This window comes from Falco rusticolus, chromosome 10 (genome assembly GCF_015220075.1).
Source record: "Falco rusticolus isolate bFalRus1 chromosome 10, bFalRus1.pri, whole genome shotgun sequence".
Taxonomy (NCBI): Eukaryota; Metazoa; Chordata; class Aves; order Falconiformes; family Falconidae; genus Falco; species Falco rusticolus.
Window position 1 is genome coordinate 13,651,063 of NC_051196.1, and position 26,384 is coordinate 13,677,446.

A 26,384-nucleotide genomic window follows, 5' to 3' on the forward strand; every position below is an offset into this window, starting at 1 on the left:
CCAGAATGATCCAGTCAGTTCTCTTTCAGAAACCAGTGTAGTAATCATCTAGCTGAGTCAGAAACTGCATTTTTCATTCCACCAGCCAAGTTTCAGGTTCACCACAAATGAAATCTTTCTACCAATTTGATTATCCAAATACCTTTTCTCCTGAAGAGATGAGTCAGAGGTCAAAAAAGTTGAAACTTAGGCTATTTTCTAAATCATTTTTAACATACAAAGATAGCAAAACAATGGTCTGTTAAGATAAAATACAAACCCAAAGCTAAATCTAATTTCATACTTACTAGAAGAACAGTTACATGTTCCACTACGTAGGACAGCATCCAAAAAGGAACCGGTGTTACAGTGGGCCTTTTATAAAATAATTAAATACTTACATAAGTAGCACCTCTTAATAAACGATCACCAGCAAAGGAGAACACTTCGTAAGACACACCATACCCCCTTTTACCGATGGGTTCACTATAATTCCATCAACACCTAGAAGTTGTACTGGATCTATGCACAGAACTTAGGCTACCAGGAAGAAATTCAAACGATCAAGTACAAATCTGACTGCTTGTAGTGTTCAAGTGCAAACAGTGATCTCTTAAGTATCCTTTTTTTCCCCCAAGATACATTCATTATTTAGAACCCATAAACGTTAAATAACCAGGTGACCACTCAGCAGTAAATATTTACTTATTTTAATAAAGGGTAAGAGTCCATTTACAAATTCCTGGATAGAACACTACATACTGATGTCAGCCTATTTAAGAACCAGCTCTTGTCCCACAGGCATTCATGCAGCAAGACGACCAAGATACAGAGACTAATATATTAGGAATTCTTAGGTCAGTTTAAATTTCCTCTAGACTAAACCAGCCATCTGACTTTGGGGTGTGAAATGCACCCCCATAAATATGTGTCTCTGTCAATCAGCTACTGAATTTAGACTGATAATGTCAGGCTTTTGAATTTCACCTGAAGAAAATACTGAAAATACATCAAACCTGTAATTTTTATAAACCTTGGGTTTGGTACTCTTTTTAAAAACACATTTCTTTTGTATAATTCGCGACACCCACTTATCTACATTTATTTTACCTTTTGATGCTCTACACTGCATCCTAATTAAAGAGAACAAAAGTAAGAAAGAGATGTTTTCTAACAGTCTTAATTTTATTTTTTTCAGTTTGATACTATCTGTCCAGTTAGCCTTCTGGAAAACAAAATTTAAGGAAATTATACAATTATATAATCACATATTTCATTTTAGAGTTTAATAGCAGCTCTTAGCTTGGCTGATCTTCCTCTTGGGTTTGTTTGAATATCCTTGGCCTGGGGTGTGAGAACTTTTTTCTGTATAAAAGTCCACCTGGAGCTGGATTTTCCATGCAGAAATTCCTGTGTTTCTTCTTTTTTGGAGCAGTTTTTCAGAGCCTGTCTTATCTTCTGCCTTGAGCCAAGATTCCACTTTTCTGTCATGTCTATTCCATAAAGAAAACGTTTGATAATACGATCTTCTAGTGAATGAAAGGAGAGAGTTACGAGGCGACCTCCAGGTTTTAGAAACTTCTCAGCCATCTTCAGCCCTATAAAGAGTTCATGGAGCTCATCATTTACAAATATTCGCAGGCCCTGAAAAGTTTTGGTAGCAACATGTGTAGGTCTTTGAAGCAAGTCTTTGCGTGCATACAGTGCTGATGCTGGAAAAGCACCTGTCAAATTTCAAAAGGTATATGTTAATATCTTATTATTTCTACATTGCTATCCTGACATTAATCCACTCATGCATGATGACTTTAAAGGAAACACACTTAGAACTCAACCCTGAGCGGTAAGCTTCCTTCGTTATATCTTTATTTTCTGCTTTGAATTCACATTTCTGAAAGTAAAACACATTAAACTGAGTTGGCTTGTGGTTGAGTGTTGGGTTTTTTTCCTAGAACCTTTCATAGATATTTCTTCCCCAAATGCTTCACAAAGTTAAAATAAAAAATGATGACTGAAACCAACATAGGGAAAAAATGAAGATGGGTTAGAAAAGTCTCACTTTACAGCTCAATGTAGTCAAAGTTAGTTGAGTATTTGTGATGGTTTGTTTTATGCTTGTAAGGCAAACAAAAAAAATTAATATATGTTGGACACAATTCTAACTGTTGCCTTCTAGAAACCTACGCATTCTTTCACCAGCAGAGATAAGATGAAGACAATGTCTACCTGGTGGTATGTACCCTTCAATGAATTACTTAAAGTGTCATCCATGTTTGGGGATAAAAATTGTTGACCACGGCACCTATGTTTCTTCAAATACTCAGAAAAATATCTTGAGAAATTTAGAAAATGCAACTGATAGTGTTGCTTTTTCATGTGCCTATTCAGCAGAATGTGTCAAGCTATGAGTTTGTTGGATAAAAAAAAATCACCAGATTGACTAATTTTTACCAGATACACAAAACTCTCTTTTCCTTTCTCCAAAATTCTGATATATACATCTCTGTAGAGACTGAAATGTTGACAGATACTTTAATATATCATTATTTAATGTATTTTAGGCTTGAATTTTCATTATCTGAGTACAAAGCAAGAAGCTAGAGAAGCCAGATTTGATGAATCAAAGGGACTAATGTGCAAGAGTCTTACAAGACCTGTGAAACCTGAGTAAACTTATCATCGATTATGTGAGTGAGTGCAGGAGTCTGATAAAGATAAACTGAATGAATAATGCTGGCGCATAACTGGAAAGAATTATTTTTCCAAACAAGAGGGCCCATTAGATATAAGGCAATACAGCTGCTGTGTATGTATTAAAATGCCTTAATTCCATGCCAGTGCTGAACTACAACATAATAAAGCAATGGTTTTGAAGTAAATGTAGTCCATAATCAAGTCATTGATATTCTACACAGTGGAGCAAAAGAAGGGAACATGGTACCTCTGAAACAAGTTGACTAAATTCACATTTACACAGGTGACTGCAAAAAATTTAATAGAGATATCATAATCCAGTACATTGGAACAGAATAATTTATTAGTAAAATTCTGGAGAGTTTTAAAGGCGAGATTTTACTTATGTCAGAAAACATATGTGTTTGGCATCACAAACACACAAGTGATCATCAGTGTTCAGCGAAGGGAGAGGCCAATAATGGGATTTAAAAATTCAGTCATTATGAACAAAGTTATTATCATGTATGCAACATATGTCAGGTGCGCTTTTGCATACCCAGTTTTCCCAACTACTCTCCCTACCTCCTCTAACTGATGCTAACAGCTCCTGAATTAACTGAAGGCACCCCCTGTAGCTCTTTCCTATTCCTAGAGTCTGAATCCTTCGAGACAGAAAGTAGCAACAGGATCACATTCTCCTGCTACAACCTACTGCACAGGATTTTGTGACTTTATAAACTCTGTTTCACGAACCAGATTAAATAGATTTAACCTGCTGGAGCTAGGCTCCACCATCACCGAACAACTCTAAAAAACGTTACACTAGCTAGCTAATATAATTTCTGTGTTTGAGAACACCCCGTTCTATACTGTCTATAAATCATAAAAAGAATATATACCATCATTGTATGAGTCAACAAAGCTTGTTTTGATGAAAGAGCTGAACTTAAAGGAGAACTGGAAATCACAGAATGTAAGATGTCCCAAGAAACCAAATGACACCAAGCTTGCACTACCTGGCACAATATTTGTTTCCGTGTATCTTTACGTACCTAAAAATAGATTATTTGAAAACGGGATCCTTAAAACAGCCATTGACTGCCATTTGTGTCAGAAGAAAACTCTCTATTAATGTGTAACATAAAGGAATGCTGTGCTGAGCAAAATAGTTTTCTTGAAGTAGACAACTAAGAGCTACAAACAGTAGCAATATGCTCAGAACTCTCAAATAGTTATTAAATGAAAAGAGAGGGTTTAAAATCAGCATGTGATATATCCAGAACCACCATAGGACATGCATGTTTCCATAGCATGTACTAAGTGACTAAATACATACAGCTTTGTATTCCCCGTGAAACCTGTCTCATGATTCAGTCATAACAGCATTTTTCTTCAATGGAATTCGAAGCTGAAACATCAGTTTCCCTGGGCATCTTTCGAATTCATTACAGAAGCCACGGTCTCTTGAATAAGAAAATACCTGTTTTGTAAAAGATCTCACACAACAAAGCTCTCTCTTTTTCTAAGCCTACTTTTAAACCCATTGAAAACACACCCTGCATTTCCCCTCCTCCCCTTCCGCGTTTGCTCTATGAAAACAGTTGTAACTGGAGAGCAGAAACACTGTTCCCTTACAAAATATTTGCTATTAACAACCTCGTGGGTTAGAAAAGTGCTTTTTTGCTTCTACCTGTATTGTTCCTGCCCCTTGCTGGACAATTTGCAGCTGTGACTTGAAGAGCATCACTTTTATACTTCCCGGTTTGGGTTGTTCCTACCCAGAGCTGGTGTTCACCACTCAAAGCAGATCCAGAATTTTTAACTATCATATGCTAGCAGTTTAAGTATTTTCTAAAAATACTGCTGGTTTTCTGGGGATGATCCATTTCTGATACTCTGTGAGTATTTCAGCTTCCAAAAGGATCAGATAAAAATGAAGCCAACCTACAGGAGTACAGCATGTAATTTATGTACAAAACTGATGGTGCTTCTCGATTCGGAGCTACCCATAAAAAGAGAAGCCGAGAAAGAGATTCTTTATTTAAATGTCCACAGCCAATCTCACTGGCATTTTAGTAAAATACTGTAAGTTTTTATCTCCTATGACACCAAAATACCTTTTACTTATCTGAAAAAACAAGTGTGACATAAAGAACTGCTTCAAACGCGGTTTGGTAAAAATCTAAATAGACATGACATGCTGATATCTGGCCAGATTCTCAGTAGTCTGATCACGAACACTGCTATTTTGCAACTGCAATACTGAATAGATAAACAGAAGAAATGAGATACTTAGGCTACCAGCATGACTGGGACACTAACAGGTCTTTGGAGATTCTTCCATTTGTACTGCCATGGTTGCCGAGTGTAGTGTCTGCCCACAATAATATTCTATGACAATTAACTGTGACATTAATCTATTACTATGAATTAATTTATCCCACACTGAAGAAGAATAAATTAAACCCCAGATATATTCACTAAGTATAATATAGTCTTACATGACTCAATTGAATACACACAAACAGCACTGCAGGTCATATATAATGGTACAGAACACCAATATTCAGGGAACCGGTAAATGCAGCCACTTTGCAGATGTATGCAATCTAACCCACACTCCAAACCATGCCCAAGTTCAGACTTACTGGTCTGTCTTCAGAAACTGGGATTAATTAGTAAATGTGATCTGTGGTAGTGACTGATGGCTGTCACACTGACCTTCATCTTTTTAGTAAGGTGAGTAGATTTTCATCTATGTTCCAGGGTGAAAAATTTTCCTAGCCCATTCTTAGTTCTCTGGTACAGTTAAAACCCTATTTGTGCTTTCTGCTAAGGCACCAAATCTCTCACCCAGCCCCCTCCGACTACCATGACACTGAAGGAAAATATTTCCTGGTGACAGGCTCTACAATGTACAAAAATATAAAAAAATCTGTATGGGAAGTTTGAAAAATTAATTTCATTCATAAAAATAACATGCTTCTGGCTAGATGACTGGTTTGAAATCCCAGTGAGAGAAATTATAATTTTTAGTTTTGGGATGCCCTGATGCTACTCACACTTTTAAAACTCTAATAGATTCACATGTTGAAATGTATTGAAATTTTAAAGCTTGTGAATGAAATTAGCAACGTGCTGTGCCTGTCAATATGAACTATTAAAGTCCCCAGAGTGTATGAGAGTGGGAGAGTTTAAAAATTAATTCAGATCGTGCACCTGTTTGCAGGAATCCGTCTGTTGAATTAGCATTGCATTTAATAAGTTTCTGTGACGCAACTAATGTCCTTTTGTCTAAGCTCCCTCAGTACAGTGTTAATTCTCACCCATCTGAAATTCAGGCAATATTACAAATTCCAAACTGATAATTAAAGTCTATAAATGTAACCCGATCTGAATGAGACTGGCTTTACCCGTAAAAGTTCTTTTTAAACTTTTCAGATTTCTTTAATATCTCATCTTCAATTCCTTTCAAGTTAAGTCCAAATGATTACATGATCTCAAAATGATCTGTTAATAGATTACATACCTAAATACAATTGAGAAAAATTAAATTTTGAACAAACACTAATAGATAACAAGGTATATTACCCATTGAAAAGAAATAAAAATAAATCATCAGTTATAACGAAAAAGCATATTGAATTTACATTCTAAAAAAAATCACTATTTTTAACCAGTTTTCCTGCACACGGAGTTAAACCTACCGCTTCCAAACAACTCAATGAGTTACAGCAAAAGCCATCAGGAAGTGCTTCTTAACCAACTTCCATACATCTATTCATAGACCTTCAGCTGAGAACTACTGATGTTTTGTATTTCCAGAGTGCACATCACTGCAGATAGCTTTTTGAAAATTATAAACAGTGAGCAGAGTTCGATTGTGCTGCTAGGAGAGATGATGTTCGCAGGACTGAACAGAAAACTCCTTTTTGTCCCTTTTCCCATGTAAACTGCAGACTCCGTAGCTCACAGAGATCTTATTTAAATGGATGAGAAGCCTTTGGATAACATTTAGAAAAAAAAAAAAAAAAAGCTGTAGTTTTTTTAGGTTTTTTTGTAGGACCTTATTCATTGGCACAGTACGTGGAGAGAGGACTTTCAGGCTCTATGTCAAGAAATTAAAGGAATTATTTTCTTGAATTGGAGCAAAGGAGAGCAAGAAATCACTTGGGTACTTGAGTTAGTCCCAAGCTGGTTTTGGCAATCTTGACATACAAATCTATTTATATATTTCTTCCAGCTATACTTTAAAATTATTACTCTTGCTAACAGAAACTTTAGAAACATCTGATTGTTCTGTAACTGTTGTGGAGCTGTTTAATTGTTTGTTTTTTAATTACATCCTTCACTTTTGTCTCCCAGTCAATTAACAACAGTAATACACGTTCTAACCGTTTGGGGGTGGTAGGAAAGACCAGAAGTCTAGCATTCTATAAAGAGAAATGAAATTCTCAAATTTCAGGCCAGTGCAAATCTAGATTCACTGGGATTCTGGTTATCAGCTGGACTGTGACACAAAACTTTGGATTTCTAGAAAATCTGAAGCCAGTCGTCTATAACATGTGAAAGAAACATGGACTATACATGAAGTCTCAGATACTGACACCAGCAGAGAAAGAGATGTAAATGCCCAGCCTCACTGGCTAGATTTTTTGCTTGTATTCTGGCTCCTATACTAGGCAAAATAAATAAATAAATAATCCTGTTCTGGAGAGATAATCATGCTTGTATAGAGTCTGCAAAATCTAAAATGCAAGATTTTATTAATCTAATTAATACTCTGTTTTTTTAAAGGACTTGACATGTAACTAATAGGTCATAGATCATCCTCTGGTAAAGTCCTGAATTAATCAGGTGTTTTTTTTCTGCTGTGCATCAAGAGGATCCTGTAGCTGTGGTCTCTACCACTTTCGCCCTTGCTTACCTCAATAACTTCACTAACATCATTTTGCATAAGAACATATAGATGACAGATGACAAATTAAATGAAATACATTACAGCTACCAGAAATTTTCTTCAGGTATCACCAGTTCAAAAACTAGAGGGATCCACCATTGTGCTCCTTTACTGGAGGAATCAAATGAAAATTGAAAGAAGTTCTACCCAAACAGGGATCGGTGTAACAGTCCTAAAAATGGTTTTAACTACTTGCATACTTCAAAAAAGCACACAAAAAATACATGTTTATGGTCTTGACAGATGTGTGCTGGATTCATTCTTTGGCATATATACTGTCTGATGCATACCTGACACATGGTATCAAGGTGCTCTTCAAATATAGCAGAGAGTTTAAAGTGAGAACAAAAAATCTTTCTCACTGTCACAGAAAGTGACCATTAAGTGACGACTCACATGCAACACATTAAACATGAAGGGATCTTCAATCGCTGCCTTTTATGCACTAGTATTTTTATTTCCTTTGTTCACGCCAGCGCACAAAATTATTTCAGAAGTTACAAGTTGCTTGTTGATAGCCTGCAGCCCGTTACAGCTTCAGCACAGCAACATGGTGACCTCAGTCCCTAGAACGGTACATCAACAGTTCTCCAAAAGCATGAGATACATGTGACAAAAACCTAAATTATTAGTTCGTGATGTTGAATGACTGTATTAAAAATGTAACTCTTCAAGTTTTATGAAAAACTCGGTGTTTTATCTCTTTGAATTTTCTAGGATTGATTGTTCCTCACATTCCTTATATTTACAGCAGGGGCTTAGGACAGCACACAGGGTCTTCAGGTCCTTCCCTCATATCAGCTGGCCTTTGGGCCTTGGTTCACTGGGCATTTTGCTCAAGAATCCTGACTTATACAAATCCAAACCTTGTAATTTCTTTGTCAGTCATTAAAATTAAGTCACTTAAGCTTCCAATTTAAGTAATATGAATTTTTAAGAACAATTTTTTTAAAAAGTCTTCAGGGTACCGATACAATGTGTAACACTATTCTTAAGCAAATGTTAAATTGGCATCACCGTTTTAACAGTCTATATTCTAAGCAGTCAGCAGTTTAGACTTATGATAAGAGCCAGTAATTTTAATTTCTTGATTAAAAAAACCAAAATACCCCAACGTTACATATTATAATGTTAACAAACAGGATTTGTGTCCTACATTTTTCCTTGAAAATTTTCACTTGAGAACACAAACATGAAGGTTCTTGATGTGAGCACAGTTCCTGCCTAACTGCATTTTGTTCAAGTTGTTTACAGTGAAGAGCAAGTAAGATGAAGTGCTTCAATAGTCGCTTCAGGCTGATCTAGTTGGCATTCACAAGGTGACGCAAGCTGTGTAGTGCTTAACTTTTTGCTTCCTGGTTCTTTAAGTAGACAGAAATGATCTGTTGTCATCTGTAATTGCAAACTGCCATGGTACTTCCCCTCCAAATATTATAATGTAGAAATTTTAAATCAAGAGGGATATGTGACGTATCTGATATTTGAAGGCTTACCTATAGCTGGGATAAAGAATTCCCTAGGTTGCTGTCATTCTGTGTTTCAACTTGGTTGGCAAAACGACAAATCACTTCATGTAAAATCCATTATTAAACTAATTATTAAACTACAATAGAAAAAGTGGGAGCTTAAATAAAAAGAAAAAAAAAAAAGAAAAAAAGGGAGCACACTGACACCAGAGCAGAATAGGCAGGATTAGATCCTGCATGATTTCAAGTACAAATAGATCCCTCTGGGACTGTGGGGATTAATATTTTTTCTCCTCAGCCACTGTGAAGAATTAATGAGAGTACCTGCAACAATGCTTGCAAGCTGCTGAGTTCTGGTGATGGGGTATATGCTGCGTGCCTGAACGATGGCTGAAGCGATTTTCTTGGCGTGCCTCTCCTCCCCGTATGTTCTCAGGATGGACGCAAGCGCCTGTTGATCTAAAGCATTCACAACATCAGCAGCAGTGGGCATGTCAGGGTACCTACGCACAAGAAGAGCCAATTAGTTCACTGACGTCAGTTTTCATTGACAAGAGGTGAAGCTTCATAGCATTGAGACATAAAGTCAAACACACACTGCATATAAGTGCCTTTGAGGTTTTCAACTAAGAGACAGCAACCCCATGAAAACAGATACAGCTTGCACCTTTTAAATACTTTTTCTTTGCTACTTTAAATGGAGTTTGTGCTTAACATCAACTAGAACAGCTGAAACGTAAGAAACTGAAACAGGTATTATCACAAACTATGCTTTTTCGTTTTTATTATCCAAACTATGAGTTGACAAAAATAAATACATCTCAATATCATGGTAAAATGGAAATGCTGTGTGATTTCTTATTTAGCCCACTTTAGAATAAAACTTTCCCCTTATATGGGTTCATTTTAGTCACCTTGCATTATATGTTTTTTTCTAGCCAGAACTAATTTCAAAAATCTCTCCTTTCACTGGTGTGAAAACAATTTACCTTTCACTAATAGGCATAAGAATTTACATCCAAATACTGTTTGGAGAGAATACAAATGACCTAATATTACAAATGAAAGGAATTATTACAGGATGAACAGCATAAGCCATGCAATTATTTTTTAAAAATCTCTGTCACTTTGCTACTGAAATAAATCAAGGCATCGTATAAACATCATATATGGGTTTACTTATCTGAGAAAACATGCAACCTACATAATAAATTCTCTTCTACGCAGACGTGATCATGCAGAATATTTTTCAGGCACTTATTACTCTCCTGCAGTATCTTACAAAAGATAACAAAACTTAAAAATCAGAGGCAAGTAGTATCATAGCAACAACCATAGCGTAAGGCTTTTGTAATGCCACAGGTATCCTTTGTTCTTATGCTCCTGGTCCATGTATGCATCCTCACGATGCAAATATAAGCCGGGAGTTCAGATTCGTGAAATCTGAATCCCAGGAGGATCATGTGAGCTTTTTACACAAACTGGAAAAGTGAGTATCATGAAATTTGTTGTGTTAAGGCTTAATATTAATGTGTTAAGATAACTCCTTAGAAACTGAGGCTTCGCATTGGGTCTGTGTGAGCAATGAAAGATCAAATAACATTTCTTAAGGCTACAGGTTCATTGGAACACAAAGCAAAAACTATCATTCTCCCAGTAACGCATTATGTCATTACACCATCAATTATACAACAGAGATCTTTGGGTCTTCATGTAAAAAGCAAAATGCCACAGAAATATATTAGGTTGTATGAAGATGAAAACTGCTACGTAAGTAGAAATTATCCTTCCACCATTGATATTCATGCCCTTGAATATACTAAAATCCAATGCTAATAATGTAAATAGAGGTGATTTATTTAGTAATTGTTAATTTGACAATTAAGTAAGCCTACCTTCTACACAATGTGAAAGCGAGCTTATAATACAGTTAAGGAAAGCTTACAATAAATCTACGGGTATGCAAGACATTATAATAGTGTGCTAAAAGCAATGTTGCTATCTGATTTCCACTGGCAGATATTAAGGATGGGATTTAGTTTGTTTATTTTATATTGCATTCCTTTCAGAGAGGAGTAACTGGGTCAGATGGCCATTGCAGAAAAGAGGGAGGTTGCTCCTTTCCTGAGGGAGCAACTGAACGTGTTCAAGTGAAGGTTCCACAAATAGTAAATGTCGCAGAAAAGGAAAGGGACTGCAGTAAGGGGGTTGTAAGCCTGCAAATGAAGCACAGTCTGGGAAACCACAGAAATAACAGGGAGAAGACAGGCCTCAAAGCGAGATGCCCCTGTGACTGTATACACAGACTCCAAAAATGTAAAATTTTAATGGTATAGTTAATAAAAATGTTACCGGTTTTATTACTTATCACTGGAACTTTCCTCTTATTTCAAAGAAGAAAAAGAGGATAACCAGGGTTCCAAGTATCAAGATCAAAAAAAGCTTTGCGGCAAAAGACAGTCTGCTTATGCAAAATTAGATATGGGTTGATAATGAGAGTTCTTCAGTTTAAGGGAACATAAAATGCACAGGGGTTGCTGAGCACACTTTTTGAGTGTCAAGGAGAAATATTTTATTGACGGGTACCTGTCACTATCCATCCTCATGTCCAAAGGTCCATCCTTCTGCAGAGAAAAACCTCTTTCGGGTGTATCAAACTGCATAGAAGAACAACCAGCATCCAAGAGAACTCCATCCAGAGTCCCTGGCTCAACTCCAGAGGAGATTAACAGAGCTTCTGCCTGGCTAAACTGTCCTAGAAGAGGTTGAATCTGTTTCCTGTAAGAAAATAATAAATAGACTCAACTTTAATTATAACAGCGCAGTGACCTCCCCTACGTATAGCAGGAATTAGCCGCACACACTTGTCTCAGAAGCAATAGAGTTACTCCCAAAGTAACAGTTGAAGTACTTGTCATATGTCAAAACTGGTCAAACCCACCCATCAGCGGCTACTTAAGCTTCTTTAACTCTTTACTCCCTTCCTGCTTCATCTCAAAGAAATGGAAACGAGACTAAAATTTCATTTCTCCAGCACGCAGGAACTCAAAGGGACACCGTTCCCGTTCAGCAGCAATGCCCTGACCACTCAGGCACCTGCTGTGCTAAGCATGGTTCCTAGTCAAGCGAGGCCAAAGTGCAGAAAAGCACAAACGGTTCTTGGATGTAGAGGAGAAGCAGACAAGGAAGAACCGGACTGCACAGCCTTCTGGTTAAAAAACTTCTGGGCTCCTGTCATGAGACAAACACCTTTCTTTTTAGTGGTATTCACCATTACAAAAGTAATTGGGTAACTGAGGCACACTGGATCATAAGCAGATAAAATACCTCGGTGTAGTTTCGATTCAGGCACCTGACCACTGGGGAGGAGTTTTGCATGCGTTTTTGTGCTTAGCGTTCTTCTTTCTTAGATTTAAGATGGTTCTTGCTATGTAGCAGGAAGGGAAAGAGGCGCGGCAAGGGAGAAGATGACACATCTCCGAGGTGCCCAGTGCTTTCTTGGGTGTCTAAACCTGGATGTTTCATTCGTGCTTAGATATATAAGGTGACTTACAATCACATAATTCACCTATCTTTCAAAATCTCCATGAATTTCACATATTTAAAAAGATTAACCGACATGCTGCTGCATTTTTAAGCAGTGCCTGCCAAACACAACATATTTCTGCCCCTAACAAGAAGTTACTGCCTCCACCTTCGAGTTTTGATTACAGTTTGGACAACTGCTCTTCAGCCACAGTGATCAGCATTCAAATTATTACAAGGTCCACCAGCTTAACATATATAATTCTAAGTTACATGAGCAGCCCTGAATGGATGGGGAGCGATTCCTTTAACTGTTTCAGCTACAAAAGGATGACAGCCGCCCATACATCTTTTGACACATCAGCGTTACGGTCATTTCGAAAAGAATTTTTTTTCAAAATACCAGCTTCTGTCTAATCCACCTTTCAAGCCAGCTTAACGTCAAGGCAACTGGCGCTGACACAACTCAGTCCACTCCAGTGGCTACCATTGTAAAACAGCGTACAAACAGGGGATGGGAAACCTTTTGGCACCCATCCAACAGGAGTGAGAAAATGCTACAAAGCTTAACAAAAACACCCAAACCAACCCACCATAGGGAAAAAAGAGAGAGAGAGAGAGGGGAAAAAAATAATACAAGCTCTGTTAAAAGGAGGAGGTGATGAACACAATCATATGGAAGAACACTTAGCTGCACAATGGTATCCTCATTACAGCAGGATGAATCAACGTATTTAACATGGCACAAAATCCAGGAAATACCTTCAATGCACAGATTTCACGAGGGATATCACGATCACACATATGCATTTTTTAATTGATTGCTGTCCAGCTTATAATTAAATACAACTATCCAGCTTAATAACAACTGACAGTTCCTGAAAAGCACAATGATCCACTTAAGAGATTTAAACCAATTTAAGCTGTATAGTTATAGTTTTGAGATTGTATTTCCCCTCAATATAATGAGAGGAATTTTCTTGAAAATCTGCACTACTTTGCCCAACTGGGCAGTGTTTCTAACTTTACAACTTGTGCGAATGAAAGAACTTTAAATTTCCATATGTGGGAGATGAAAATAAATGAGATCTGGACAAAATTATAAATTGCCACTGTCAAGTTCCCCCAACAGACAGTAATCCATGTCAGCAGCTATTGAACTATGAATGGCTGTACAGTGCTACCAACCAATCTGAAAAATTATTCTGAAATTTACAACTTGCTAGAAATTTTATTACATTTGGGAAGTGCCCTTTGATTTGTGGTCTGCCACCTCTTTGCAACTAGGAAAAGGTAATTAAAACAGAAGTATATTTGAGGTTGAAATGTACTCTTTGGTAGAGAGATACTTCAGCTGGAAAATGTTTTGGAGTTTGCAAATAAAAAAAACTGAAAAGGAATTAGATAAGACATTTTCATGTCAGCCTTTCAGCTGTGTGAAATAACAGCTTCCGAATATAACATCTTTGTTATATGCTGCATTTTGTGTATCAATAGTGGATATAGCTTGTCTCTGTGAATATAAATCTTTACCAAGAACAGGTGCTTTTCACGAGATTGCAATGACTACATTAAAATGTTCATGCCAGTTCCCTGAATTTCTTTGTGGACTAGAAGAAACAATTTTAAGCATATTGGGTGCCTCATACATTTCAATTAATCAAGCCAAGTATACAGCTATAAAAGATTTATTACCTTATGAAAGGAAATACAAGTATCAACTTTTTTTTTTTTTATAGGTTAGTAACAATGATGATAGCGACAACAAGGACTAATCTATTAGATTATGAGCATGACACGTTTATTTAAAGAAAAATATTTTACCAAGAATTCATCTGAATTATTAGAACATAATAAAACTCTTCCCTTGTCTACTATTCTTTACGCCTATATTCAAATAAGAACTGTCTGTTACACACATAGTCTTCTCTAAAAATGCTTTATTTAGCCTCCATTCCTTTTACCTTTGGATTTTTGTTTACATCACTTGTAAATCCTGTTTCCAGAATAACCTGAAATAAGTAATAAAAAACTATGTATCCTATCCTAAAAATGTTTATTCCCTACAGTCACATGCCTTCTGCTCTCCCCAGGTTTGTAGAAATTCTTCTTGCTTTCTGTTTCAGTGTTCCACTGTTTTCCTTGGGCATTAGAGGAATTATGTTCCATGACCATACTCTCACCTAGTGTGAAACTCTATTACCCTTTCTTTCTTAATATATTGCACAAACAGTGCTCAGAGGAAAAAGCAGGAAAGGTAAACCAGGGAACGCCCCTAAACACCTAATAAACCAGCACATATCACAACATTGCAGACCAAGGGGTTTGGCGTTTTAAGTGCGTCCTGGGGATAGCATTAAAAGCTGTTAAGACACTACAAAGGGTCACTGAGAGAGCTTTTTAATCATATTACGTGATCTTTGAAGGTTACAAGCTAACTGAATCCAATTGTCCTGCTTAAAAGAAAAAATAAACTTCATACTTGAACAGCACTTTAAATACTCAGAATATTTTAGAAACAAAACAGCTGTGAAGAGCTTTTAGCCCCTCTCTTACAAATGTAGAAGTAAAATTTGCAGGGTTTCATACAGAATGACTTGAAGATACCTATATAGAAATCTAAGCCAATTTCAGAGATTATGGTCTGAGAACATAAAAAAGCAAACAGTACTTGTCATATGTTTAGCTCTTATTTGGCTGGGGGGCGCGCGCGCGTGTGTGTGTGTGTGTGTGTGTGTTGATAGAGTGGTAATTTTTGATACATTCCCAACTGCTACAACTTAAGCAACCTCTAACCTCAAAGTATTCAACATGCTCATGGCCTCTTTATCAATTTTGACATTTTCCAGGAAAAAAAAGTATTCAAGCTTTTAAAAGAACACTGGGAACATTGACAAACTATCTGTTTTTAAAAATAATAAAAAGTTATTTCAGCTGCTATGTATGTTGTAGGGGCCTTAATAGATTCTATCACACAACAGCCTCAAGAGCTCACAGAAATCTTGTACTGTTTGCTACAGTTGAAAAATAACACAGAACCTTGGATTTGGGACCCTCTGTTAGGTCATAAGACAGTGTTTTATTGTATTATACTGTGACACATAGCATAATAATTCTGACAGACAGCACTGGATCCACATTTCTCAGTTATATGAAAGAGCAGAATGAGAAAGAGTTCAAAGCGTCCTAATGTATTTCAGGCTCTTCTTTCAGTTAACCTCTGGCATTCTACAATCCTTTACAAAAATATTTCCTTTTCATTTTACTCATCTGAGAGGGGTGAGCATAAGAAAAACAAGTAAAGCATGAATATAGCTCCTACAAAATAAACAAGAGAAAAATCTTTTCCCTTATTTAGTTTCTCTCCGTTGTCACAGAGGTTGCTGTGACATCAATCATCCAAGTAATTTCACAGAAAAGTACAATTACGCTTTCATGGTGCTCCAGCATTTTTTATGTGTATGTAACAATACTTGCTCTTGACCTTTCACCGTTGCTCCCCTTACAAATTCGATGTATGAATACACAGAAAGCTGGGAAGCAATGATCCCTTATCAACAGTGAAAACTGCCTTCTACTCAACCAGAATAAATGGTTTCTTTGAGAAAACCAAGGGAAAACAAGCTTTTCAGCTAACTCTTGCCAATGCACATCAAACGAGGAGACCAATCTGGTGCTTTGGTTCAGTTGCCTCCACTGAGACTGCCAACAGGGGTGCCAATTAGCACTGGCTGTAATGAGGGAATGGGTACAGACCTGGTTTGATGTCATTGACTCACTTCACCTGGGTCACTCAGGAGCTCTCAGACAGCTGCGACTTTCCTTCACGGCTGCACTGTGCGAGGCACATCTAGAAGCAAACCACGAAGTACTCCAGTTGTAAAACCCTGGGACTTCCAGCATCCTACCTGGAAACTGCTGTGAGAGTTACTCTGCCTCAGTGCAACACCCCCCATTAAAAAAACCAATCTGAATATTCTATAAAAAAGCCTTTGGCAAGTGGGAAGTTGACAAGGTTTTCATGTTTGCAAAAAATTGTAACATCTATCAACTTATCAATGAACCTTGTCATTACGTTCATAGCTTTATAAAAAATTTAATTACAGTTCTGGAAGAAGCCCCTGTATCTGTCTGAGAACTAACAGTTCAGTTTAGGCTGGGTTTTCTGCTACAAAATTACAAACATGAGTCTCAGCTGCTGATTAACAAAAGATCTCAAACCAGGAAGACATAAAAAGCAATTTCCACAGAACAAAGAAAGTTCATATTTTTGAATTTGAGGGCTATAACAATAATTTTATTCCATGTGTTAGGACCACAGAAATGTTTTATGAACTGGTGAATATTTACATATTATGTACTCCCACTTAAAAAAGGTATGCATACATTCTAAAAATTAAATATTTCTTTCCATATAACTTGAAGACATAACACCACCCACCCCACCCCCGACAAAATGCCCTTTCTTAATTATCCTGTAATTAATTTTTGTATTAAGATCAAATTGCATTATTTTATGCAATTTGCAGCTAGCCAGATTTAACACCTTTGTTATAAAATATGCAACCTTGTTATGTATGCCATCTTTATTACATAATATATCTAAAATATGTAACAGGCTGTCACCATTCAGATGTGCCAAGAAAACCAAGCCATCAGAATGATTTGCTTTTCATTCATGAGAGCTGACAGCCCAAAGGGCAAGACACCACCCATCAGAAAGATCATAAATATTTCTCTGACGTTACACTGCTGCATCCAGGGATTTTAGTTTGAGGCATATGTTGGTTTAGCCTTCACGGCAACAGGGCAGTCCAGCTCTACAAGGTTCCGCGGACATAATGCAGGAACAGCTGAATACCTGCATCATCATCTCAGGTCTACCAAACATTCCTTGTGACTCTCAGCTTCATTAACGCTGATTTTAACTTCAAAGATGACCAGCTTCCTTTACACCTCTGACTCTCTGTACTGGTTTCCATTCCCTCTCCTGTTCTCACACAACCTCCAGGGAACACAGGGTGGTGACAATAAGGACCACAGAGCAGAGAACAATTTCCTGGGAAAAACAGTGAATCAGGTAGCAGAACTGCCAGATACACTTTACAAAAATGCTCACTTTCCACGATGATTGAAATCGAAGAGTTGAGAGGAATAACTGGACTTAAAAAAAAAATGTGAATCACTGAAGGATTCACGGTCTTTACTGATGCAGGACTGTCCCACTACACCACCTGAGGATGGTTTGGGTTTTGCAGGCAGAACCACACACGGTTCTACTTCCATTCTGCCACGAGTAGAAGCAGCCAGCATTCAGCATAGCTCTGAAGCAAGTAGATAATTGCACAGTTATTTCCACAGCCAATAAAACCACACTGCCCCATCAGATCCAGTATGTACTATACGTGTCAACGAATCTGCCTGTTATTTCAGTTCTCCTAATAACTGCTATTACTTTAACATTACTGCAAGAAGTTTTGATGGTCTTGTAGCTTTTCTGCCGGCAGTTTGCACAATCGCTTTTTAAGGGTGAATGTTGATCTAATTATTAAAGTTCTATTTCTACAACTATTTTTAACTGTAAGAAAAGGTAATAAAGCAACTTCCCTTAGATTTGATAAATCTTATGCATTATTTCCTTATTCTTTCTATACTAACATCTTAAAAGGTATCTTTACCAAAATCTCCTCTCCATTCCCCAACAACCCACAGAAATCCATACTTTCCTTAAAGATGTAATGGTGCTTCATTGAACTCAAAAGAAACATTGCTACTGGGCTTTAAAAGGAAGTTCTGCTTAATTCAGTTGCTAAAACCCTGTAGAAAACAGAAAGAAATTCTGGATATACATCAGCAAGTCAGAAAGTGCAAATTAACACCAGAAACGTAACAACTGTGTATAAACATTTAACAACTGTGTATAAATATTTTTCTAGCCCATGAATATAAGAATACTAGAATCTGTAGCCACAGTCATTGCAGACACTATTTTTTTTCAACATGCAGGGAATGAGCAAATCACACCATCTTTTCTGCAGCGTTAACACGCAGTCTCAGAGGAATCTGAAATTAAATTCAGGGTTTCAAGACTGGGGAAAAGGCACACAGATTTATCATTTAATCGGCTTTACTGATCAATCACTGATCAGTTGCAATCAGCTATGCATAAGGACCACAACACCATATATGAAAAATTACAGTTTCAAAAGACGAGACCTGTGTGTTAAATGAACAAAAAAAGTGTACTTTCTCTACTAGATACTTTTCCTCCCTGTACCACTTTGTTTTGTGCTGTCTAAATATGTTTTCTTCCTTACCTAAATCAGTAATTAACTTTTCTCTCCGTAATATGGATATTAATGAAGAAGGAATTTGTACACATAACAGAATCAAGTAAATTCTTTTTCTAGCAGGGAAAGTTAAATTATTACAGTGTCCAGTGCTTTCTTGTCTACACTCATACTTTCCGAAATACACAGTAATCTGTTCACGAACAAAGGATTATGAAGTAAGTGCAAAATAATCTTGTAGTCAATTTCCATGGTTAGAATATAGCTATCCAACTTCGAAGGATATTCATTCATTAGATGAATGAAAGGTTTAATTTATTGACATATTTATCTGCATATTAAACATGAACTTGAAGTTAACAAAACGTACACTGATGATTTTAAAAGCAACACGCAATGAACTGTTAAAAGGCTACTCCTACCCACAACTCACACATTCAATTGTTTCCAAAGTACTCCTATTACAATTTGATTTACATTTTGTTAGGTTGTTATAAAATCAAAGACACACAGCGTGTAAAAAACATTCCTTTTTCCTCCCGGCAGAACCAAACAACAAATGAAACTACTGTTAAATTTTCTTTAGGTAACAAAGCAAATTTACACAATACTTTTCCACATCACAAATTCTGGCACTCTGAAGCGCTCTATTCATGGAGAGTGCTTGCTCAAGATTGTGCATAATTGTTGCTTTGACAGACCTGCTGCTACTGATACTTGGAATATATTTGCATAACCTTTGCCTTGTTAACAAAATGCTAGTCTAGACCTTGAGACTCAGTGGCAATACTATGACATAATAGATGGAAAAATAATCTGAGTCACAGAAGCTTTTTCTTCTTTTCTTAATTATTCAGCAGCTGACAGTATTGGAGTGGCCTGATAAAGCCCTACAGGATTTTTATTTCCTTTGACAAACTATTTCTTTGTTTGACACAGCAGTTAAACCTCAGAACACTAAGGATGAATACACCTGGCATCAAGAATTTATTACAAATGAAACAAGTAACTTTTCCTTCCTTCCTGTCATTCTTATCTAAGCTACCTCACACAACAGCATGTCTACATTCCTAATTGACTCTCACCTTAAGCATTATACTGTCTGCCCATCATCTGGACTGCGTCACATCTCCCAGCTACACGCTCCTAATTGTGAGAAGGAGAAATACGAGAAGCAGAACACAAGAAAAAAGCAAGTAAGGGCAGAAGTGAAGTAGGGTCATCACTCAGCTGGAAATTACAGAAGCCCCAGAGCTTTACTTTTCTCTATCCTTGCCTGTACCAGGTCTTCCCTGTTTGAGACAAAGGAACAAGAGCTGTGCATAAACCTAAAAATACAACCATATCATGGGTTTAAATGACAGGCTAACATTCACCATTCTGCGCTCTATTCGTTTCCTAGTTTCTAGCCAGTGAACCAAGTGAACACCAAGCATTAAGTTTTCACAGAACTATACATTATAACCCCAGTATTTCATTACTCACTGGTCGGCTCATAGCCCTTCACTACAGAAATATAAGCTCAAGACTGTTTTTGCCACACATCACTTTATACTTAACCACATGCCTTTTCCTGCCTTGTAAGGTTTTACAGTTCTTCAGAACATGTCTTCATTTTTGCTGTATTAGGTAATGTAGCCTAACCAACAATCATCAGCAATTATGACACCAATTTAATGTCTTATTTAGATAATTTATGAATAAATAGGTTGTATACCCTACCCACGTATCTTTCTGATACTTCACTGGCGAGCTCACTGCTTTACACGAGATGAGTGTGAATCTTACAGCCAGGCAGAAAACCCATACCTAAAGACGTCTTTGCTTCTACTACCCATTCTTTACACAAAATGGTTATTTTACCTTGTTAAACTGTATTTGTAACTTAGGAATTTACAAAATTTAAAAACTTGTTCCAAATTACAAAGCACTTAAAATCAAAATTATATCTATATTTGCTTCTCATAACATTGCAATCCACTCTTGGAAAGAAAATCATGTACTTAATCCTACTAACAATTACAAGGTTTACATACATACTTAAAAACGAGAACTTTACTAGTTTGTCAAATCAAAACCTTAAGAAAGTCAGGATTTTCAAACATTCTATCTGAAGACTTAGGTACATCCCCTAAGTTAATTGACTTAATTACAATGGTAAGCATTTAATTCTGAAAAACTACTGAAGTTATAGAAAAGAATGGAATACTAACAACTGTAAGGGTGCTTCTGATTTAAAATGCTATTTTAAAACACAATTTGGCAGCAATTCACTTCCCCAGTGACTTTGACCTTTTTTCTAATTTAAAATTTTCAATTTCAGAATGCAATCATAAAAATAAAACTGGTTTGTTTAGGTACTGTTAACATCTTGCTGCTCTGTAGACACCACCTGGTTAGCATCCATGCAGAATCTCACAGGCAATTCTGTATTAAATGCTAATTCTGTTATATCATTTATAATATATCTTGTAATAAAATCTGGTAAATTTAGCTGCATTCCATCAGTGATGACATTCCCTAACCATCAGTGTTTCATGCATTGACATTTTTACTTCACAAGTCATGATATGCTGCATTCGAATGGGACTTTCCTCCTGCGCAATGAACATCCAGACACTGTGCAAATTATCTTTTAAATAAATACAGGAAATAAGAATAATTAATGGTTTTCATGAAATACCCTGATTGCAACCACGCATACTTTTTATGTACAAAGACTGTCTTAGTTACTTGCCACTGCAGATGACAACATGAAGTCTGAAGTTGTAAGGATTTGGAGAAGTGAGAGAATATTTAACTGAATAATGTTTGGCCCTGAAAGTATACAGACAATTTTAAATTACTGCTTTGTTCCTCTCTCGTCTCAATCCTATTGAGATTCATTAAAAAAAAATTAAAATGCCGCACTTGTGAAACAAGACAACATCCCGAACTAAAACAAACCAGTGAGTCACCTCCACACAGTGTAAAAGGTAACAACCACTTCAGAATCAACACTGTGTGACTTTTTTCCAAGCAGCCAAAATGAACAGCTTAAGTTTAAAAGATACAATACAAAAAAAATAATGTGGAAGTATGCAAACGTGATCACCGGGCTAGCGGAGCAGAAGCTGTTGTGTAAAGTCCATTTAAACTATCGTGAAACGTGATCCTTAAAGCCCCATAAGCACAAAAGTATTTGTAGTCAAGTTTCTATTGCACTAGAAGAGGCAATGTCAGTCTAGTGAAATGCAAGTACCCCGGTAAAGGATGACAAAGTTCATAAAGAAATGACTAAAGAGAAATGTGATGAGCTAACAATATCACATGTGAAATCATGTACTGAAGTGCCAAAAGAAAAATTCTTGCACGGGCTGGAAGATCATCATCTTGGCATCACCTTGAGGAAAAGGAACGTGAAGTTTTATTTGACTGTAAAATGAGCAGTAAACAGTAGCACGAACACAGCCATAAAAAGGGAAACAAAATCCTAGGATGTACAAAATCTCTTCATTAGGAATAAAAAAGTATTGCTAGTAAGATTTCACCCAGAGGATCGTATGCCATTACGGGAGCCATCCCTAAAAGAGAGCGACTCAAAGCGGAACTGGCACAGAGAAACTCTACTAGGATGACTAGAAGAAATAAGAACTATTATTATGAGATGAAAATATGAAAAAAAAAAACCCAGGCTTGTTTTGCATACGAAAAAGAAGGCCAAGAATAGATGTTAATATTCTCCATGAAGTATTTTAAATGCCAGGGAGAGAAAAAAGCTAATAGATATTAATCAACTATTAGTTAATTTTATTCCACTAAAATTAAATTAGGTAACTACTTTAACCGGAAATTTAAAGAAAGTTTCATATAATGAAAAATTAGACTCTGCAATAGCTGGAGCACTGTATATAGAACTCCTAATTACTTTTAAGATAGAGCACAGTGAAGGAGATTAAATTATGCAGTGACTTCTAATACCAGGCAATTGGATTCAACAATCTAGAAGTCTGTTACAGCATGTTTATATACGAACATGCTATTGTAATTCTCCATTGTAAAGTTCACCCTGAAAATGTTTAAGTAAACTTATCAAGATGTATAAACATTGCACGTTTTACATGTGTATAAACATACTCCAACCTAAGAATAAGGTACCCCTTAGGTATAAACAATTCATTTTATTTTTAGAAAAATCCCAGCTGAATAATGCATAAATACAACATGAGCACTGAAAAGGCTTCTTTCCCTTAATTTTTTCCAAAGTGATTACTGGGGATTTTTGAACCAAATATAAAACTGGTATTGACTGGAAACTGCTATTTTATGACAGCAAACTGAAAAAAGACACTGCTCTCAGATAAAATGATTCTTCGCTTTTTTAAATTCAGAAAAAGAGAAAGCAACTCCCAGACACTTTTGCGGCTACAAAAGGATGATTAGGATCTCAAGGTCAACAACTTTTGATCATTACTGAAGGAAAAGTTCAGTATGTGTTTTTGCATAGTGATAAAATAGTCTGAAGGCATTAACAATGAAATATAAAAGGAAATTTTGAAATAATAATACTATCTCCCCCAACAACAACAACAACAAAACCACAAAAAAACAAACAACAAAAAACACACACAAAACCAACTTACTCCAGGGGTATTACAACTATATTTCTTTCCAACCAGAATAAAGGAGAACTGGCTTATCTGGAAAGAACATTTTAACATTCTGCTTCATGGCTTGGGACTTTGTAGGCTGTATTTCTCTACATTTATGAGCAGTTTTCCATCTGTTTCCCATAGTAGCTGCTGCCTCTATTAGACTAGTACTTTCTTTTGTATTACTGGCTTTATTAGAGGCTAACTTCTTCTAAGTAAAATAATCACAGGTAATTTCCCTGGGAAGCTGAACGCCCTTTGAGATGCTAGAAAATACACAGTAGCGTGATCTTGAGAGGCTTCAGAAGACAAGTACACTCTACTTAGACATTTCTTTAAACTGAAGTTTTCCAAAACTGGAATTATTCAAGAATCCATTTGACCCACAAATGTTCAGACTGTTACAGATAACTTTTTTCTGAGCTGTCATCTTTTTACCTGAGAATCACAGATCATTTGTCAAGAGAGACCTCCGGAGGTCTTCCAGTCCAATTGAGCCCCCTGCTCAATGCAGGTCTAATTAGATGGGGTTGCTCAAGGCCAGTTCCAGTTGAGCCTTGAACACCTCCAAAGATAAAGATTCTGCAAGTTCTCCAGGCAACCTGTTCCAGTACTACCACCCTCATTGGCTTCCCCGCTCCCAACCCCAATACCTAATTGGAATTTCCTGCCTTTTAATTTGTGTCCCAAAAACTCCAAAGGGCTCCAGCTATACGGCAGCCCTTCAGGCAGGTGAAAAGCTTTAGTCAAGTTGTTCATGAAGTTGGTAAAGGGTTTTAAATTAAGTCTTCAAGAACACTACAGATCACTGATCCGTTTTTTATTTTTTTTTTCCCAGAATTACAAAAAATAAACTTGAATTTAAGATAAAGCAACCATGTATTTAGTCTAATTATAAACCAAGTGTAGTCTGACGCAGCTCTGGAACATTAATCCTTGGTGTCACACCAAGCTAAATAATTAGTTCTATGTGAAGTTCCTTTACATAGCTACTTCAAGCAGGTCCATTTTCCATACCAGAGTACTAAGAGAATAAGACTCACAGTTTTTGATGCTGGATTCTTAGCAAGATATAAAATAATCACTCATTACCTGATGACATAAAAAATGTAAAAATCAAACCATAAATGCAAGCTGGTTTACAGCTCAGTATTTTTGCACGTTCTCAGAACAACTGATTTTTCAGTTATGATATGGTTTCTTTCTGGAAGTGTCAGTAAATGGAGTTTCATTACTTCCCATTTGTTAGAACACTCTTTTAGGAGAAACATTTCATTTCTGAGTAGAATAATCTTCACTGGAAGAAAGTTTCAGTTTTGTTACTATAAAAATGTATTTGTGTTCCTGTTCACAAATTCCTGGACTACTGACATCAATATAAATACAAATACCAGCACTTCAAGCAAAACAATTACCCTTTAGTTTTGAATAAATTTCTCCTTGCCATAGCAAAAACATGGGTAATCTGTTAAATTCTTCAAAAGACACTAGATGGCTCCACTGGTGCTCCTACAACCTGCTCTGGCAACATCTCAAATCTCCCACGGGAAATACTGAAGAAAGACCTTACTATTTCATTTCAGCAGTATAATGTATCATATAGAGTATACTCTTCCCTAAGGTGGCACAGCAAAACATTAAGTGTTAACTCCATTTAAAAAACTTATATAAAAGAAACTTAAAAGACACGGTATTTCCAATAATGAAATAGCAAATAAAATCAAACAGAATTCAATAGAACCAACCCAGCAGAACTCGTTAACGTCAGAGCAAGCACACCTTTGGTTTCACTCTGCAAAACACTGCCATGAACTTGGCACAGTCAATTCCATCCCCACCACACGCCTCCTACAATACCAATGACTCTGGTGTTATATTCACAGTATGGGTATTAGATTTGTTACAAAGCGTAGCGCCTGATTTGATTTATGAAAGTAATCCTCAAGCGATTCCCCAGCTATTGCTCTGTCTTACAAAAGAACCCAGAAACTACTGCCCAGAGAACGTACTCTATGAGTCCGATTGCTCCACGCATCTGGGCTGACCTCGCCACGTAAAGCAGTTCTGACAGCATACTGCTTTCGTCCACAAAACCAGTGAGTTAGCTGATACACAGATTAATGAATAAAATGTTACAGAAGATGCTGTCTGCTGAAAAGATTATGAGAGTTCTGGTTCTATTAGATGGGGGGGATAAAAGACATGTTCATTTCATTACAGTTATTTTGCATCTTTCTTCTTACAAAGGAGTTGCTGAGCAAATCAAATCAGACAAAGGCTTGAAACATGTAAAAAATATTTTGAGGTCTTCTTTAAATATGTTCCTCACCATTTATCTTTATTGCTTGCTTATCTGATACCAGCTCTTTGTGGATTACACGCACAAACACTAAAGTCTTACCTAAAGCAAAGAGTAGAACAAGATTCTGCACGGTAAGGGCATGACACATCTTCTGTATATGTATGTATCTATGTATCTATATTTTCTTCACACAATATTAAGCAAAGGGAGAAGACTTCTGCTGATGATCCTGGGGACCTGAACCAGATTTCTCCCATAGCTACGAAGCTGGTACTCCAAGACCTCTTGGCAGAGGCACATGTGTATGGAGTGATACACCAGCGGTTTAGATAGAAGCGAACCTCCCCATCACCCTCACTGCACTTCGCTCTGCATCAGAGTGCCTTCAGTGCACATCACCTGAGCTCCTGTCCAAAGAATCCACACATGAAGATGACGTTTAATGCGCTCTGAAGGGACATTCAGTCCTAAGGATAAGGGTATTCAACAGCAAAGATCACAAAACAAAGTACAAATCTCAGGTCAAAAGCACCACTACTCCTGTTGCATCATGCT

At 36.8% G+C, this 26,384-nt stretch overlaps 1 protein-coding gene across 9 annotated transcripts in view; it reads right to left on the reverse strand.

Moving 5' to 3' along the window:
• Nucleotides 1-673: 673 nt before the first annotated feature.
• METTL15 (methyltransferase like 15) overlaps nt 674-26,384 on the reverse strand; it is a 95,487-nt gene continuing 69,776 nt past the window's right edge. For 7 of the 9 annotated variants that reach the window (XM_037401552.1, XM_037401550.1, XM_037401549.1 and 4 more), the window contains exons 4-6: nt 11,668-11,859; nt 9,406-9,584; nt 674-1,703 (exon numbers count right to left, since the gene is read on the reverse strand). In XM_037401552.1, coding sequence (XP_037257449.1) covers nt 1,258-1,703; nt 9,406-9,584; nt 11,668-11,859 — 817 coding nt within the window. In that variant the 3' untranslated portion in view covers nt 674-1,257. The remainder of the gene's footprint in view (nt 1,704-9,405; nt 9,585-11,667; nt 11,860-26,384) is intronic. The other 2 variants (XM_037401553.1, XM_037401547.1) reach the window with 2 other exon arrangements.